This window comes from Elephantulus edwardii, unplaced genomic scaffold (assembly GCF_000299155.1).
Source record: "Elephantulus edwardii isolate Elephantulus edwardi_28Jun2011 unplaced genomic scaffold, EleEdw1.0 scaffold00185, whole genome shotgun sequence".
NCBI classification, from domain to species: Eukaryota; Metazoa; Chordata; class Mammalia; order Macroscelidea; family Macroscelididae; genus Elephantulus; species Elephantulus edwardii.
Genome location: NW_006399935.1, coordinates 4001991 through 4020528, shown reverse-complemented (window position 1 = coordinate 4020528; position 18538 = coordinate 4001991). Strand labels below are relative to the sequence as shown.

The following is an 18538-nucleotide window of genomic DNA, read 5'->3' as shown; positions in this document are numbered from 1 at the left end:
CAGCCATGTCTGCTCCCAGCCAGCGCTGTCTCACACTTTGGGGTCTGCAAGCACCTTCCAGCCCTCCAGCTGGCCCATCTTGACCAGGGCAGCAGCCATTCCCATGTATGCGCAGGCCGTGGCGCCCACGCCGTAGCTGTGCACTGCAAGAAGGGAGGGGAGGTCAGGGGGTGTGGGCCCAGAGGGGACCCTGCTCCCACGCTGTGATCCCTCTCTGACCAGGGCAGGCTCCAGATTCCACAGCAAAGTGTCTCAACCCTTCTACCCACTGCACAGGTGCTAGACTTTAAAAGTGGAGAAACTGAGGCTCAGAAGGAGGCAGCTGCCTGGGCCCCACAGACTGAGGCTGGGCCAGGCAGCAGCGCCAGGCTGTCCAGACTGCCGATGCCTCTGTGGGCACCTCGTCTCGGCCCCACTGTAGGAGGACCTGCGGCGGGCTCAGGGTGGGGCATGTGGGCCGAGGCCTCCCTGGGAATCAGGGAGGGCTGAGTGTATCCCCTCCATGAGCGGACAATGGTGGCCCAGCAGGGAAGGGCCAGCAGACCCTGGAAGGGCAGGGGGTCTTGCTCCTTGGCATCTGAGCCTCTGGAATCTTCCATCAGCATCACTGTATGGCCACAGGCCCTTCCCTCAGTCTGCAACCTCAAATGCTCCAGGGGTTCAAGGGTTCATGAGAACAAGTGTGGCCAACCAGTGTGTGTGTGTGTGTGTGTATGTGTGTGTGTGTAGGTGGGCACCGACTTGGCTCAGGTCCACTACTGGGCACTTCAATCAACACTCCTGCCTGAGGGGGTCCCTGCAAGTTCTGGGGGTCCAGGGAGGGTCAGACAGGAAAAGTCTTGTCATCTGAAGGGGTGAAGTCCAGGAGTCCAGGGCAGGGGGTTCAAGGTTGCAGATGGGTGTCAGGGACAGAGAGAGTGGAGGCCCAGCACAGGGGGTACAGCTGTGCAAAGGCCTTGGGCCAGGGCCAGGCTTTGGGGGGCAGAAGAACAGGGAGGAGGGAGGTGAGAGTGTCAGGACCCAAACTGTGCTTTGTGGGGAGCCCAGGTGGGTGTGAGGATGCATGTGGTGGGCGCCTATACAGTAACAGGTGTCCTGGACTCATGGGCGCGGCCAAGGTTAAGAATCACAGGGACTTGTAGCAAAGGCCCTCCCAACCCCACCAGCCTGCGGCCATGAGGGTGGGTGGAACAGGTGGGTTCACTCACTGCGTGCCCCCAAGGTCAGGCCTCCAGCGCAGCCTCCAATGAAGTAGTTCAGGGGGTCGTCAGGCTTCTCCCGGACCTGGGCACTGATGCAGGAGGCCAGCCCGAACACGGCGCCGATGGCCGCTGCAGGCAGACATGTGGGCACGGGTCAGGGCCTCATCCACACAGGGGAGCTCCTAGCCCGGCCCTACAGACACACTGCCCATCCTGAGGCAGACCTCCGAGGACCCCAGAATCTGCCCGCACCCCTACTCAAAGCAGGGACCAAAGCTGGGGGTGACTGCAGACGTGACCCAGGGGCCAGGGGACACAGGCCAGGGCAGAGAAGCGTGGCCAGGCCAGTGCCAGCTTCCCTCGTCCAGGGGCCCTGGAGGGGGTCACTCACCTGCAGTAAACGTGTACCGTCCTGCCCTGGCCACCCCTTCAAAGAAGGTGCCTGGGGGGTTGAGCGACAGGCTGTAGGCGGAGGCGAACACACCTGGAGAGGAGAGGGGAGTTCATACACCTCTGTACCCAGTGGGGGTGGCCCCCAGGCAATCTGTCAAGTCCCCCATTTTTCTTCTGACATCACCCCCATAACCCACCCTAGGCACCAGCCCTGCCCAGAAACGGGCAAGAAGCCTCATCTGCTGTGCTGGCCCGGGGCTCCACGGCTGCTGAGTGGCAAAGCTGGGGCTTGAACTCGCAGCTGCTGCTGCCTTGGGTGAACTGCCCCATGCCCTGCCGCCCATGCTGTGGGTCTCGGGACCTGAGCAATCCTGGCACCCACAGTACATTTCCCTGGTTTCCGCCAGTCCCCAGAGGGGTGCTGACTTCACACAAGGGGAGCAGCGCCCCAGCTGTCCACGGTGTGTGCATCAGACACCAGGGAGCTGGCCTGGCGCCACACACACAGCCCAGGTGTCCCCCATGCTGGCAGCTCAGCTCAACTCCCATCAAAGGCCCCATTCTCTCTGCACCCAGCCTCCAAGGCTGATCCCCCACCTCCCGGCTCCGCCACGTGCCCAGCTCAGCTGGGCTGGCCACACACCTGGACCTCCCATTGCTCGTGTCAGAGCTGGTGCAGGGGGGTGGGTGCTCAGGCCCACCGGGGGATCTGGCCACAGGCCCCACCCACACTCTTGGCTTCAGCAGACCCCACCTCCAGGCTGACCCTCCCAGGTGGCCAACACCCCTTCCTCTCACCACCATGCTTCAATATCCACTAGCTAGTAGGAACCTCTCCAGGCCAGTCTGTGGCACGAAGCCCACATTTGTCATTCGGTGCCAAAGCTAGACCCATCCAGTCATCCTCTCAAAACCTGGGGAGGGGGTGTCCCATGACCCCATGTCATTAGAAAGGAGGGGCCAAGGAACTTGTATGGGGTCTGCTCCAGCTCGATTGTAACTTGGGGTTCAGTGTCTGCCTATTAGAGCTGAGGGGGACTGCTTCTAGCTGCCAGACGATTAATCTTCAGAGTAAGCCCCTTATACCCATTGTAAAGAAGGAAAAACTGAGGCCCAGATATGAAAGGCCAACAGAAAGTCTGCAATCCTTCTAGATCTTCTTTCTCCCAATCTTACCACAACTCTGTGGTCTCGGATCAGCCGCAGAGCGGTGTGCAGACCTGGCCAGAGCCCTGCTGGGGAGCAAAGGACCCAGGTGGACCCTGGGCAGGGTAGGGGGGTGAAGGAGCAGAGGGGGCTCAGGTCAGGTTTAGAGCTCCATCAGCCTGTACCGGGCTCACAGGCCCCTCCTCAACTACACCCGTGCAGGCAGATACATGCATCTATGCATGCACACACACACAAAGACATGTACTCCCTGCTTGTAAATACGCTTTATCAGAGAGGGTTTATCCTGAGCTGGGCTACCATGAGGGTGTTATAAAAAGTCCCCCTTCTTAGTACAGCCTCTGAACCCAGACAAGGTGGTCCCCACTCCCTGACCCACCCACATCTGCATGGACCTCCCAGCTCAGGACTTAGCCTCATACACCAAAGCCCCAGCGGTTACCAGTCCTGTCAGAGACCTGAGGACCCTAACTCCCCAGAGTACCAGCTCTCTCAGCAAGCCCCCCAGTGGTGACCAGCCAGGCCCCACGCTGCAGGAGTACCCCTCAGAGGACTTCCAGGTGCTGCAACCTCCACCCAGTCCTGCGGACCTGCACACCCCACCCCTCCCAGGCTCCCTCCTCATCCTGCTGGCTGTGTGCCTCCTTCAGCGTCCAGACTCACTCACTCCACAGAGCTCACAGAATGCCAACAACGGCTCAGTCCTGCTCACCTGCACCACAGCCAGACCCAGGACAAGATAACTCAAGTGAGGAATGGAAGGAGGAGGGGTGACGGGGACAGGGAGGGGAGGGGGGCAGGTAGAGGGATGTTTGGAGAGCAGGGAAAATTGGAGCAAGTGAAGCAACACACTCTCCACCCCACAGGTAACACCCTTGAAGCAGTCTGGGACCTGGGAGCACCGCTGGACACAGTGACTGTCACCTGCCTGATTCCCTCACCTGCTATGTCCATTAAGAGCCCCCAAACAGCAAAACCCTCCTAGAGATTCCTCACGCAGCAGACACCCCAAGATCAACTCAGCTCTCCACATGTGACTGTGAGCAAGCGTGTGCACAGAGGAATGTCTACCTGTGCTTCACTGACTATGCAAAGGCACTCGGCCATGTGGATCATAACAAGTCACAGCTAAGACAGAAAAATGGGATCCCAGAACGCTTAACTGTGCGCATGCAAAACCTGTATCTAGAATAAGAAGCTGTTGTGTGAACAGAGCAAGGGAACACTACATGGCTTAAAATCAAGAAAGGTGTGTGACAGGATTTCATCATTTCTTTATACCTATTCAATCTGTATGTTGTTAAATGCAGTCAAGTCGGAGGAGACTCATAGCGACCCTATGAACGAAAGACCCAGACATCTGTATAACTTTCATCCTTTCTCCAGTTTCATAGGGTTTCCAGAGGCAAGCTATTACGGAAGTGGATGCCACTCCTGCTTCCAAGTTTGTTTTAATTGGGGAGCTCCACCAAACACTGTTCACCATGGGTGACCACTCTCGCATTTGACACATCAGTGTCACAGTGTTCAGCTTCAAAGCAACCACGAGTTACTTCTGTACAGCAACAACAACAGCACAGAGAGAGATCAGTTGGCCTGGCAGACAGAAAGTCATTGTTCCAAGCCAAAAGTGGGTGACTCTAATCCACAGCCCTCAGGCTTGCCTTTACTTGTTTTTGGTGAAACATTCTTCTAGGTCGTATAACCCTGGTATGTCCACTTGCTTTACAGAGGATATATATATAGTTGTTGTTGTTATGTTCCGTCGAGTTGTTTGCGACTCATAGCGACCCTATGTACAACAGCCCTAAACCCTGCTCTATCCTGTGCCAATCTCATTGCCTCTGACACACCCATCCCGATTACCCCAGTCACTGAATCAATCCACCTCATAGAGGGTCTCCCTTCCTGCACTGTCCCTCTACCCAGCATGATGTCCCTCTCTACATTTTAAAATATTATTGGTTGATACTAACTCTCATGCTACAAGCTGCACAGGAGTCAGTTTCAATTACTTTCCCTCCTTTTATGACCAGTTTGCTTGGCTCCACAGTCAACACTCTTGGCACCAGTAGCCAGGAAATTAAAAGGCGCACTGCCATGGGAAAGTCTGCTGTTAGGGACCTCTCCAAAGTACTGAAGAGCAATGGTGTCTCTCTGGAGACTAAGGTGCGTCTGATACAGGCCATGGTCTTTGCAATCACTTTTATGCATCAGAGAGTTGTACAATGACCAAGGAGGACAGAAGGAGGATTGACGCCTTTGAGCTGTGGTGCTGGAGAAGAGTATTGAGAGTACCATGGACTGCTAGGAAAACAAACAGATTCATCCGAGAGAGGGTTAAACCAGGCGGCTCCTTGGAGGCAAGGATTCTGAGGCTCCGTCTAACATACTTTGGACATGTTATGAGGAGAGACTGGTCCTTGGAGAAGGACATCATGCTTGGGAGGGTGGAGGGACAGCACAGGAGGGGAAAGCCCTCTAGGTGGTGGATTGATTCAGTGACTGGGTTAATCAGGATTGGGAGTGTCAGAGACAGTGTGATTGGCACAGGATAGAGCAGGGTTTAGGGCTGTTGTACATAGAGTCGCTATGAGTCGCAAGCGACTCGATGGCACATAATAACAACAAACCAGTGTTAGGATCTGATGGGAAAGGGATCTGGAGGTTCAGGCCATGGTCTTTTCAATCACTTGCCATGCATCTGAGAGCTGGATAACGAATAAGGATGACCGAAGATGCCTTTGAGTTGGTGCTGGAGAAGAGTACTGACTATCCCAACAAACTTCTCTTGGAAAAGGTGCAGCCAGAGTGCTCCTTGGAAGCAAGGGTGGCGGAGCTTTGTCTCACATACTCTGTGTATGTTGCTAAGAGATAAGTTATTCCTTGGACAGAAACATCAAGGTTGGTAAAGTGGAGGGATGGTGAAAGACAGGAAGACCTTCAATGAGATGGATTGACAGTGACTGTAATTGAGGGTTTGGGTGTGTCAGCAATTGTGAAGACGGCACAGGACAGGATAGGGTTCGGATCTGTTGTTCACAACATCACTATGAGTTGTACTCGACGCAACAGCACTTAATAACAAGAGAGCTCTAAGGGGAGCTCTGGTGGCCTAGTGGCAAGAAGCTGCACTGCAGTCCCAGAGATGCATGGTTCAAATCCACCAGATACTCCACCGAGGAAGGAGGGACAATTTCCTCCTGTACCAGTCAGATTCAATTTGACGGTACACCACACAAAAATAATAATAATAATAATAAAGAGAGAGAGAGAGCTCTAGTGGTGAGGAATTGTATTGCTAACTTGAAGGCAAGCAGTGTGAATCCACCAGCTGCTCCTCGGGAGAAAAGACAGGCAATCACCTGCTGTGCGATTTACAGTCTCTGAAAAGCCACTGGGAGAGTCTGCTATGGTTCCATTTGGACAACTGCTTCTTGGTCTGTGTATACGTTTCACACGAGCACAATTAAAGTTCCGCGATGTCCATTCCTGAAGACCAGACGAATTGTGGAACGCCACCAAGGATCATGCATTCCATGAAGAACGCAAATACATCCAGGGCCCTAAACAGATTCATCCCAAAACGACCTCTAATTTTTGTAAATCTCGCTGACCCCCTGAGGCACTTACATAACGTGGAGTCCTGTTAGAAAGACTCAAGATCCCTCAATTCTCCTCATCTCCGAAAGTGGGCCTAGTGATGGCCACAACCAGAAGGCCCTGGACCGAGAACTACCCCGCCATCGATGACCCCAGCTTGTCATATGTACCACGACCTCTCGGCTCCCTCCAACCCACTCGTCTCGTCTCCCCCACAACGCCTATTCCAGAAGAGAGCTTTCAAGCGTCCCACGGGTGACAGATCAGCGGCGTGCCTGCGGCGCCCGTGAGACCTGTCACCCGCGACCCCGCCCGCGCGCCCCACGACCCTCTCGGCCGGCGGCTCCGAGTGATCCTGAGACCTCTCCGCGCCCTCCGGCTGCTCACCGACGGTGCCGCTGATGCTCGTGCTGGCATAGGCCTTGCGGTGGCAGCTGGTGCCGTCGGGGATGTCCCAGTACTGCTGCAGCAGCCACCGCGCCATGGTCGCGTCCCGGGGTCTCCGCCGGCTCCGCACGTCCAAGGTCGCCCGCTCTCACGACACTTCCGGGGCGGCGAGCGCAGCCCACAGCGCGCAGGCAACAACGCGCAACTTTATTGGGCGCCGCGGACACGAACACGGACACGGACTCGGGCGGGGCTGGCCGGAGGGACGAGGTAGCGCAGCGTTTGCAGGTTTTACGGGACGAAACTAATGCCCACGAGGGTGGAGAGGTGGCACGGAGCCCCCAAGCTCCAAAGGGTCCTGGGATAGAGGAGCCCAGACTGCCGGATGTGGATCCTAGGTGGAGGCGGGGCTAGGAAGGCAGCTGAGCCTATCCTCGGGCAGAGAGCAGGAAGGGGGCGGGCCTCCGTGTGCTAGGTTTGTTGATAGGTTCCCCGGGCGGCTGGCTGTACAGATAGATGACCGAAGGGGACACTGCTGCTCCTGCACCATCCTCATAACTGTTGCTGTGTTTGAGCCCGCTGTTACTTACCCTGCCAGTGTGTCTCCTCGAGGGTCTTCTCTCTCTCTTTTTTTTTTTTTTTAAATTCTAAGGGCTAAGACTTATTGCGATGGGAAAGTTGGCTGTTTAGGGACCTCTCCAAAGTACTGAAGAGTAGTGCTGTCACTCAGGAGACTAAGGTGCGTCTGATACAGGCCATGATCTTTGCAATCACTTGCTATGCGTCAGAGAGTTGGACAATGACTAGGGGTGATAGAAGAAGAATTGATGCCTTTGAGCTGTGGTGCTGGAGAAGAGTATTGAATATACCATGGACTAAGTAAATGAACAGGTTCATCCTTGAGAGGGTTAAACCAGGCTACTCCTTAGAGGCAAGGATTCTGAGGCTTTGTCTGACATACTTTGGACATGTTGCAAGGAGGGACCAGTCCTTGGAGAGGGATGTCATGCTTGGGAGGGTAGAGGGACAGCGCAGGAGAGGAAGACCCTCCGTGAGGTGAATTGATTCAGTGGCTGGGATAATCGGGAGACAGTGCGATTGGCACAGGATAGAGCAGGGTTTAGGGCTGTTGTACATAGGGTCGTTATGAGTCGCAAGCCACTCGACGGCACATAACAACAACAACAACAACAAGGTTTATAGTTTATTGACCCATCAGACATTAACCAGTTTTGTCTGTACCCAGCAATCTTCTCCAAACATCCCTTTCTATATTTTTTGTTATTATTAATTTTAATGAAAGTTTACAGAGGCTTTGGATTTCCATTCATTTATTGTTGCGTTTTTCTCCCTGCCCACCCCTCCCCACAATTCGCTCTTTTCTTTGAAAAGTAAAAGAAAAAATATTTCATTGTTACACAGTCCCTCCCCCCAAGTCCATTCCACTATGCAGCCTTCGTTGTTGACTCTTGTCATAATAATAATAATACCTAATCATATATCACTTTTAAACAGTTCTCTCCCTCATCTGTTTCAATGAATTATACATTACTTAACCCCTCTTTCTCAGTCTCCCCTCAACCACGATGTCAGTCTCGTTTTACAACAGTGGCACTATGCAATATTTGTCCTTTTGTGATGGAGATATTTCACTCAGCATAATGTCCTCCAGGGTTACCCATTTTGTATAGTATTTCATGAGTTCTTTGTTTTTCAGTGCTACATAATATTCCATTATGTGAATATACCACAGCTTCTCCATCCATTGGTTTGTTGAGGGGCACTTGGGTTGTTTCCAACTCTTTTCTATTGTGAACAAAGCCACAATAAACATGGGTGTGCATATATCTTCCTGGGTGGCCATTATGGTTTCTTTAGGGTATATTCCCAGTAGAGGAATTGCCGGGTCAAATAGTATTTCTATTTGCAACTTTTTGAGAAAGCACCACACCGCCTTCCACAGTGGTTGCACTGTTCTACACTCCCACCAACAGTGAATAAGGGTTCAAGTTTCTCTGCAACCTCACCAGCATTTGACATTTGCTGTTCTGTTAAATTTTGCTATTTTTACTGGGGTGAGATGATATCTCATAGTTGTTTTGATTTGCATCTTTCTTAGCGCTAGGGATTTTGAACATTTCTTCATGTGTTTGTTTGCCATCTGAATGTCTTCTTTGGTGAAGTGTGTCTTCCTTTTTCTTTCGATGACCCTTTGCCAAGAATGATGTCCTTCTCTAGGAACTGGGAGCTTTCAGGTTTAGCTGCAGTTCTCCCAAAACAGATTTGTTTGTTGTTTTACTCTGTAGGGAGTTTCTCTGCCAACCCAAAGATGGCGTTTGCCTGAAAGTTTGAATCCACCAGCAGCTACTTCGAAGAAAGATGAGCGGTCTCCTACCATGTAATTTACAGCTTCCAAAAATCAGCTGGGAAAAAAAAATCAGCTGGAGGGTCAGCTGTGAGTTGGTTTCCACTCGACCCCCCAATGAGTTGAGTACATGGTATATTCAACATTCTCCGCTAATACCATAATTTCTCCTTTGAGTTCCTTATTCAGTTACTTTCCAGTGCTCACATGCATATGTGACTGCTTTTATGTGCAGATAGAAAAAGAATTGAGGGTGAGAGAGAGAAAGAAAGAAACTGGTTCCAAGAAACATAACAGACTTTTATTGCAGGGCCCAAGAGGGACGTTAAGTGACCATGAGCAGAGAAGATAAAAACGGTGCCCCAGGTGGTCTAGGGTGGTTTCTTTTTAGAGGGGTTTTAGGGAAAGCTTGTTTGTTCTCTTAGCAATCCATGATACGTTCAATACTCTTCTCCAGCAACACAACTCAAAGGCATCTATTTTTCTTCTATCCTCCCTAGTCATTGTCCAGCTTTCTGATGCATAATAAGTAACTGCAAAGACCATGGCCTGTATCAGGCACACTTTGTTCTACTAAGAGAACAAACAAGTTCGTCCTGGAGAGGGTGAAGCCAGGCTGCTCCTTGGAGGCAAGGATTCTGAAGCTTCGTCCGACATACTTTGGACATGTTGCAAGGCAGGAGTGATCCTTGGAGAGGGAAGTCATTCATGCTTGGGAGGGTGGAGGGACAGAGCAGGAGGGGAAGACCCTCAATGAGATGGATTGACTCAGTGACTGGGTATTGGGGGTAGGTGTGTCAGCGACATTAAGATTGGCTCAAGATAGAGCAAGATTCTCTAGTCCCATATGACACTACTGTCCAATAGATAGAACTCCACAGGAGAATCTGGTGGTTTCCTCACAGAAGAAAGATGAACAGAGTTCTCTCATTGTGATTTACAGTCACGGAAACCCAGCAGAGGGTCACTCTTGAGTCAGAACCTGGAAATGAGTTTGAGTTTATGCCATACAATAGATTTCTTGACTGTTGGTTCAATTGATTGCTGACTCAAGTGAAATGAAATCCTTGACAACTTCAGTATTTTATGTTGTTGTGTACTGTTGTATCAAATCACACTGGAGATTGCCCATCTTTCTCCTGGGAGCAGCTGGTGGATTAGAACTTTATAGCTTTGTGTTGGGGCACAATTCCTTACCACTAAGGACAGTATTTCATAAAGATGAAAAAAATTAAGGGAGCTCTGGTGGCCTAGAGGCAAAAAGCTGCACTGCAATTTCAGAGGTACGTGGTTCGAACCCACCAGATGCTCTGCTGGAAAAGGAGGGGCAGTCTCCTCCTGTACCAGTCAGATCCGATTTGACGGTATGCGTGCGCCGCACACACACACACACACACACACACTTACAAAAAAAAATAGGAAAGGTGGCCTAGTGGCAAGAAGCTGCACTGGCATCCCAGAGATATGCAGTTCGAATCCACTAGATGTTCTGCTGGAGAAGGAGGGACAATCTCCTCCTGTACTGGTCAGATCTGATTTGACGGTACATACAAATAAATAAATAAATAAATAAAATAAAAAAATTTTAAAAAATAGGAAAGGTGTATGTCAAGATTATATTCTTTTTCCATACCTATTCAATTTGTATAGTGAGTAAATTATTCAAGAAACTGGACTCTGTGAAGAAGAATGTGGCACCAGAAGTGGAGAAAAACTCATTAATAGCCTTCATTGTGCAGATGACAAAACCTTGCTTGCTGAAAGTGAGGAGGACTTGAAGCACTTGCTGTAGGATGTCAAAGCCTACAGCTTTCAGTGTGGATTGCATCTCAATGTCAAGAAAACAAACGTTCTCACCACTGGCTCTATAATCAACATCATGATAGATAGATAGATAGATAGATAGATAGATAGATGATAGATAGAAGATAGATAAATAGATAGATAGATAGATAGATAGATAGATAAATAGATAGATAGATAGATAAAGGTATTGAAACTGTCAACGACTTCATTTTACTTGGATCCACGATCAATATACTTGGTACCAGTAGTCAGTAGATGAGATATGTTGCACGAGGAAAGTCTGCAGTCGGAGACCTCTCCAAATTATGGCGGATCAATGATGTTAATTTGAAGATTAAGGTGTGCTTTATTCAGTCCGTGTTCAGTCACTTGCTATGCTGCAGAAAGCTGGACAGTGAATAAGGATAAGAGAAGAATTGATGCCTTTGAACTGTATTATCAAAGAAGAGTACTGAAAATTTCATGGACTGTCGAACAAACAGGTATGTCTTAGAGAAGGTGCAGCCAGAGTGCTCCTTGGAGGCAAAGATGATTAAACTTCGCCTCACATACTTTGAGCATGTTAGGCGATACTATTCATTGGAGAAGGACATCATGTTTGGACAGATGGCGAAAGAGGAAGACCCTCAACCACATGGTTGACACAGTGATTGCAGCAATGGGCTTAAGCGTGTTAGAGATTGTGAGCGTGGAGCAGGATAGGACTCGATTCAAATCTATTGTTTATAGTGTGGTTATGTTGTTGTTAGGTACCCTCGAGTGGAGTATGACCCTGTGTCGCTGAGTCGTACTCAACTTGAAGGCACCAAACAAGGACAGTGTTCAGATAGGTTATTCATAGGGTAGCTATCTATGACTCGACCGGACGGCAGCAAACAAGAAGCCTCCACCGGAGCTTTGTTCAATAATTAATAGGAGGAAGATATAATTGTGGGAGGATGTGGCCCTTCTTAGCGCCATAATCTGTGTATGGTCTTAGTTAAACCCTGTGGCCAGTCAGAACCTCGTGCATCTTTTTAGGGCGCGATTCGACCCAGATGCGGGGCCTAACGAATAAGCGACTAATCTCGTCCTAGGATTTTAGCAGGACTTTAGTCTCCTTTCATCTAAAACCTTATCGAGACCCAAGCCCTGAGGAAGTACGTGTTTTGCTCTGGAAATGCCCAGACGCTGGGTAAGAAGTTTGATCAATTCGAAACTACGCAATTGCCGAGGGGGCGTGGCCGCGCCTGGCACGGCCCCCAATTGAGTTGGCCAATCACTATGCTTGGATCGGAGCTCAGCGCCGCGGAACAACACATCTGGCCACGCCCCCGCGGTTCTCGGCCAATCCTGTTGTTAGCTACTGAGTAAGGCGGTGCCTGTCTCAAAGGCTAAGCCATCTTGGTGCCTGTGACCAGCCCCGTGGGGTAGGCGGTCGAGACTTTGGCAAATCCTGGCGTTGGGCTGTGTTCATAGGCGGAGTTTGAAGATGCCGGAACAAGTGTGGCTGTGTTTGAGATGGGTGCGGCCATCCCTGGGGGCGGGGCATAAGCCAACGGCAGCCAATGACGAGTAAGGCCGGAGCTGCGTGTGGGGGCGTGGCCTCCCGGGGGCGTGGCCACGCTGGTTCAGGGCCGTCCGGAGGCGTGGCTGAGCCTGGACCGCGGCCGGGGCCATGTCTGCGCCGCCTGCCCTGCAGATCCGTGAGGCGAACGCGCACTTGGCGGCCGTGCACCGGCGCGCGGCGGAGCTGGAGGCGCGGCTGGACGCGGCGGAGCGCACGGTGCGCGCCCAGGCCGAGTGCCTGGCCCGCCACGACCAGCAACTGCGAGCTGCACTGGACGAGCTCGGCCTCGCCAAGGACCGGTGAGGCCCGGGCTGGCCCGGAGGACTTCCCGGAGGCGGGGAAAGGGTGGTTGAGTCAGCTTTGCAAAGCCAGGAACTAGGGGAACCGCGTGCATTCACATGGAGTTTCAAAAAAGTTTCCAAACCTCCACACTTTTACTTAATTCGCAGTATGTAAAGTCAGGGAGCCCTGGTGGCCCAGTGATTAAGTGCTGGCTGCCTATCAACCAAAAAGGAACTGATTTAAAGATGTGATAGTTGGCTTCAGTGATGATTATGAACTGGAGACCCTATGAGCAGTTGCGCGCAGTCCTATAGGGCCCTGCGTTTGTTGGCCTGCTTGTAAGGAAATGTACTGCGAACCCAAAGGCACTTGGTTCAAATCCACCTGCTGCTCCCCCGGGGAAAGATGGGTAGTCCTGTGATTTTTTGTTGTTAGGTGCCGTCGAGTTGTAGATGACTCATAGCAACTCTATGAACGAAAGACCTGAACTCTGTTCATAGAGTTTCCGGAGGCAAGCCATTTCGGAAGTGGATGCCACCCCTGCTTCCAGGCTTGTTTTAATTGGGAAGCCCCAGCAAACACAGTCCACCGTGGATAAACCATTATTGCATTTGGGACATCAGTGTCACAGTGTTCAGTATCACAGCCACCACGAGTTGCCTCTGTACAGCAGTGCACAGACCAAAGCTGTACCACCTAGAAGAATGTTTGACAGGAAAACAATTTGAACCCAGCCTGAGGGCTGCAGGTTAAAATCACCCACCTTCAGCTTGGTAGCATAACTTTCTGTCCACTAGGCCAATATAGCTCTCTCTATGTAGTCGTTGTTATTGTTGTTAGGTGCTGTCGAGTTGTAGAGGACTCATAGTGACCCAATGAATGAAAGGCCTGAGCACTGTTCATAGAGTTTCTGGAGATAAACCGTTTCGGAAGAGGATGCCACTCCTGCCTCTGAAAACTCGCTGGAGTGTCAGCTGTGAGTCGTTTCCAACTCGCAGGCACATAACACATTTGCCTTGATTTGATGTAAAGTTCAGAGACTTCACAGTGTGGGTTTCTGACTTCTCTTCAAACTCGCAGCCGTGGATTGCAACTTAGAGCGACTCACAGCTCAAGGCAGAAGCAGAATCAGGTGCTTATTTCCAGGACTGGGATGCTTCCAGGGCATTTTCGTTGTCACATGGAGTTGCCTCTGGGTTTAAACAGCTGCAGCAGTCAAGTATTTTAGCCACTGTTCCACCGAGGCCCCTTGACTGTCTCTTAAATCAGTCTTTGCCTCACGTGGCAAGGTTGTCGGGGTTGGAGCTGCCATGGGACCGTCTCTAGCATAAGCATTGGGAGCCATGCAGGGTCTCGAACAGGGGAGGCCCACCTCCATCATCTGTCTTGAAGACCCTCTGGAGGCCTGAAGGCTCGCTGGTTATGCACTAGGTCGCTAACTCAAAGGCTGGTGGAGAAAAGTCCTGGCAGCCTGCTCCTTAGATACTGCAGCCAGACAAATTGTGGGGCAGTTCTGTTCTGTCACCCAACAGCATGAACCCCTGGTGGCTGCAGATGCACCGAGATGAAACAGGGAGGGTCAAGGGCCAGGTGGGAAAGTGACTTCTGAGCTGGTTGGATTCATTGATCTCTCCTGAGCACCAGCAGGATCCTGCTCTCAGAGGCCTCTGTCTAGTTGAGGGAAAGACCATAGGTGGTGCAGCCTGGGATGTGATTACGGGGACCTGCACAGAGGTACCAGCGTGGCAACTGGATGAGAGCTGGTTGCTGTTGTTACATGACATTGACCCGTATAGAACTGACTCATAGTTGACCCAGCAGTGGATTTTTAGAGACAGTAGGTCGCCCAGGAGGAGATTGCCCATCTTTCTCCAGTGGAGAATGCGGGTGGATTCAAAGTGCCTGCCTTTAGGACATTATGCTTGGGAGGGTGGAGAGTCAGTGAAAGAGAGGAAGACCTTCAACAGGATGGAATGACAGAGTTTATGAGACATAAATAATGTCAGTCTGGAGACTAAGGTGCACCTCATACAAGCCACACCATCTTTGCAATTACTTGCTATGCTTTGGAAAGCTGGACAATGACTAGGGAGGATAGAAGGAGAATGGATGCCTTTGAGCTGTGGTGCTGGGGAAGAGTACTGAATATACCATGGACTGCCAGCGGAACAAACAAGTTCATCCTGGAGAGGTTGAGACCAAGCTGCTCCTTGGAGGCAAGGATTCTGAAGCTTCATCTGACATACTTTGGACATGTTGCAAGGAGGGATCAGCCCTTGGAGAGGAACATCATGCTTGGGAGAGTGGAGGAACATCACAGGACATTGTTTAGTGACAGAGTTTATGACTGCAGTGGGCTCAAATATGTCGGGCTAATGAAGATGGCCTATGATAGGACAGGCCCATAGGGTCACTGAATCATACTTGACCAACGGCACTTGATGATAAGTGGGGCCACAGGTCAGAGCATTTGGCTGCTAACTAGAAGGTTGGCAGTTCGAAGCCATCAGCTGCTTCATGGCGAAAGAGGAAGCTTTCTGCTCCTGTAGAGATTATTGTTGTGTGCTGTCAGTCGGAACCGATCTAGAGCTGGCCTTCCTACAGGCTTTCAGAAGCAGCAAAGCAAACGAGATTTCTCATCCTCCGACGGAATAGCTGGTGGTTTTGAACCATGTACCTTTGGGAGTGCAGCACAGCTTCTTACCACTGGGCCACTGCCTGGGAAACCCTGTACTGCATATGGTGGTTCTTTGATCTGCAGGGCCACTGAGTCAGCATTGCCTCAGGGGTGGTGGGTAGAAGGAAGGCTTCCTGGAGGTGGTTCCATCCAAGTGACCAACACTGAGGGAGGGAGGGGAAGATGGAACAGCGGGCGTGAGTGCCTGGGTCCGGCGGGAGAGTAAGAGGCAGCGGCACTGGGTTGGTGATGACCACCAGCTGGCCTGAGGCGGAAAGCCCTGGCGATCTGCTCTTGTAGCAGTCTGCAGGCTCGTGAACCCTGTGGGGCAGTTCTCTCACACGGGGTCGCCTTGAGTTATAGTTCCGGGAGGAAGGCACCTCATGACAGTGGCTGTGGTGAGGCTCGGGGACTGAACCCTCATGGTGATTGATGGAGAGCCTTGGACCCAGGGAGGAGGTGCATCCCTGGCCTTGGGTGCCCTAACCCCCGTCTTGCTACCCCACAGTGAGATCGCCATTCTCCGGGAGCAGTTGCTGACCTCCGAGGCAGCCGTCCACAGCCTGCAGGCCGCTGTGCGCCAGAGGGACGACCTCATCGGGCAGCTGCAGCCCCGGGCCCAGCTGCTGCGGGACCTCTGCTGTCACCGGCTGCCCCTGGCTGGGCTGCTGGCTACCCTGGCCGAGGCCGAACGCCTGGGGCCCCTGCCAACCAGCGACCCTGGAGGGCCCGGACCTCCACTGGCCAACAGCACTGGGGAGGAAGGCGACAGGGACCACCTGCCGTCGGCTGTGTTCGGGACCACGGTGTGATCCCCCAGTGCAGACCCTAGAATGGACACGCCAGGCCCCTCAGGGACTTATGCTGCTGTGGGTGTCGCTGGGGGTCACCCGCGTCCCAGATGGAACCTACAGCACAGCCTTAATCCCGTCCACGAAGCAGAACCATGTACAAAAGCCATCGCCCTACACCTGCAGCCCAAGTGCAGACTCAGCCCTGAGAGGGGGCAGCAAACCTCGAGCCAGTCAACTTCGCTGAAAATCAGAATGTTTACAAGCCAGCCAGGTTTTCAGTCTCAGACTCAGCCTCCCTTCTGGAGCTGAAGCGAGGCTGCCCTCTTCGGCCCTGGGATGCGCCCCACTTAGGTTATCTGTCTGCCCCTCAGGCACCCAACTTTGAGGCCACCTTCTCTGTCTCTCTGGAAGCAGCATGGTGGTGCAGTGGTTAAATTACTCACTTGCTGACCAAAAGGCTGGCTGTTTGAACTCATCAGCTGCTCTGCGGGAAAGATGAGGTCTTAGTGGCTGTGTGGGGTGCCCCTCCCCCGTGTCCCAAGAGGCCACTGGGAGGTGCAATAGCCTTGTCAGCAATGGATTTTCTTTTTCTGTCTGGTGTAGACAGATGATAGGAAATGTCCCATTCTTTGTGTTTTTCTCTTTTCCGATTCTTGTTCCAGCTGAATGCCCTCCATTCCAGGGCTAACACATGTTACCTGCACCAGCGTCAGGACCCTCTAGCCTCCTTCCATTTTGCACTGGTTATAAAGAGACATATTTTTAAATCCCAGGTGGGTTTTTAAATTTTTGCTAACTGTCCTTCCTTTGATTGTTGGCCCAGAAGTTAAGAGTGAGTCAGGTAAAGCTTGCTGCTGCTGAGACAGTGGGCACCAGGCTGGTTGGGTCGGCCCAGATGGTCACGCCTCCCGTCACTTTGTCTGGATAGTGTCCTGCCTCAGGGCTTTTACACAGGCTCTTCCTTTAAATGTCTTCATAGATGGTTGTCACTAGGTCTCTGCTTGGATGTCATCTCCTCAGAGAGGTGTCCTGACCACTTTTTCTAATTTCCTTGACCCATGCCCTCGCCCCACTCCCTCTATCTTCAGGGAACAAGCCACCACCTTGTGCTCAGTGAAGGTGAGGAGTCCTCAGTGTGTGGAACCTGGTGAGGACAGGACGGACCTGGGTGCTCTGAAGGGATCCGGGGCCCCTCACACATCTCCACGGAGGCTGGCTCAGCCCTTGTCACCTCCCAGAGAGAATCTATTTTAGAATATACCTGTTTCCCGGCCCTTCTTGGCCCGAGTTGCCCCCAGGACTCTTTTACTCTCTCTCCTAGCAGCGGACCAAAGCTTGTGCCTTCCTTGGCCCACCCAAGTGCCCAGCCTGGTCGGCAGCCCTCCCCCGGCCTCCTCAGGGAATCCCCACGCTGAGAACCGCAGAGGGGCAGGCCTCACGTCAGCCGGCCAAGGTCGGCGGCCAGCCCCAGCCCAGAGGACGGAGCTGCCAGCCTGCCCCGTCTAGAACAATGATCCCTCAGTGCAGGAACAACAGCCCCATTTTCTCCTCTGGGTGAGCGGAGGGGCCTCTTTTTCTGAGGGTGACGGGCCAGGACCTGTCTGTGCTCGACAGTGAACCAGGCAGTTTTGCAGGCTGCGTGCTTCGTGCCTTCCTGGTGGTGCAGGGCTTCTGTGTTGCCCCTGGTCCTGGATATGGCCCTGCTGGAGCCACTGGGATCCTACACCAGGCATTCCGCATACACGACTTAACTCCTCAGCCACTGTGGCCGTTGGCCCATTTTACAGCTGTGGAGACTGAGGCTCAAACAGGTAAAGTGAAAAGCAGCTTCCAGGTTGGGAAGGCCTTGGCCTCATCTGGATTTTTGAAGTTACTGTGGAAACTCGTCTTAAAGTAAGAAAATGCCAACAAAAGATCTGTAGTTTTTGTGGTTATGTTTTACAAACCCGCCAAAAACACATGCCAGTGCTTATCACCCTGTGAATAAATAGGTCTACCCCTTGTCCTATGCCATCCTCACAGTCTGACACACTTGAGGCCACTGCTGCAGCCACTGTGTCAATCCACCTTTTTAAGGGTCGTCCTCTCTTGCTGTCCCTCCACCTTCCCAAACCCGATGTTCCTCTTCAAGGAGTATCTTCTAACAACATGCGATGAAGCTTTGTCACCTTTGCCTCCGAGGAGGACTCTGGCTGCGCCCTCGGTAAGACATGTTTGTTTTTTTGGCTGTTCGTGGGATTCTCAGTACTCTTTAAGACCACAGCTCAAAGACACTGCTTCTTAAGTCATCCTTCTTCATTGTGATACTGTAGG

At 52.0% G+C, this 18538-nt stretch overlaps 2 protein-coding genes across 2 annotated transcripts; one reads left to right on the top strand and one right to left on the bottom strand.

Annotated features, from left to right (window-relative positions):
- Positions 1 to 30: 30 nt before the first annotated feature.
- On the bottom strand, positions 31 to 6849 carry NDUFA11 (NADH dehydrogenase (ubiquinone) 1 alpha subcomplex, 11, 14.7kDa). Its single transcript, XM_006896365.1, has 4 exons — positions 6753 to 6849; positions 1594 to 1686; positions 1209 to 1331; positions 31 to 143 (listed from the first exon to the last, which is right to left on the bottom strand). Exons 1-4 carry the CDS (start codon positions 6847 to 6849, stop codon positions 31 to 33), a joined length of 426 nt encoding a protein of 141 aa, XP_006896427.1.
- Positions 6850 to 12580: 5731 nt separating this feature from the next.
- On the top strand, positions 12581 to 16243 carry VMAC (vimentin-type intermediate filament associated coiled-coil protein). The gene is made up of 2 exons (XM_006896364.1): positions 12581 to 12771; positions 15940 to 16243. The coding sequence occupies exons 1-2, from the start codon at positions 12581 to 12583 to the stop codon at positions 16241 to 16243; spliced, it is 495 nt and encodes a 164-aa protein (XP_006896426.1).
- Positions 16244 to 18538: the final 2295 nt, after the last annotated feature.

Excerpts from the sequence above, each read along its gene's own strand:
- NDUFA11 (XM_006896365.1), bottom strand. The coding sequence starts at position 6,849 with ATGGCGCGGTGGCTGCTGCAGCAGTACTGGGACATCCCCGACGGCACC. Across the intron at positions 1,687-6,752 it reads GAGCATCAGCGGCACCGTCG|GTGTGTTCGCCTCCGCCTAC; the intron begins GTGAGCAGCCGG and ends TCTCCTCTCCAG. Across the intron at positions 1,332-1,593 it reads ACGGTACACGTTTACTGCAG|CGGCCATCGGCGCCGTGTTC; the intron begins GTGAGTGACCCC and ends GTCTGCCTGCAG.
- VMAC (XM_006896364.1), top strand. The coding sequence starts at position 12,581 with ATGTCTGCGCCGCCTGCCCTGCAGATCCGTGAGGCGAACGCGCACTTG. Across the intron at positions 12,772-15,939 it reads CTCGGCCTCGCCAAGGACCG|TGAGATCGCCATTCTCCGGG; the intron begins GTGAGGCCCGGG and ends GCTACCCCACAG.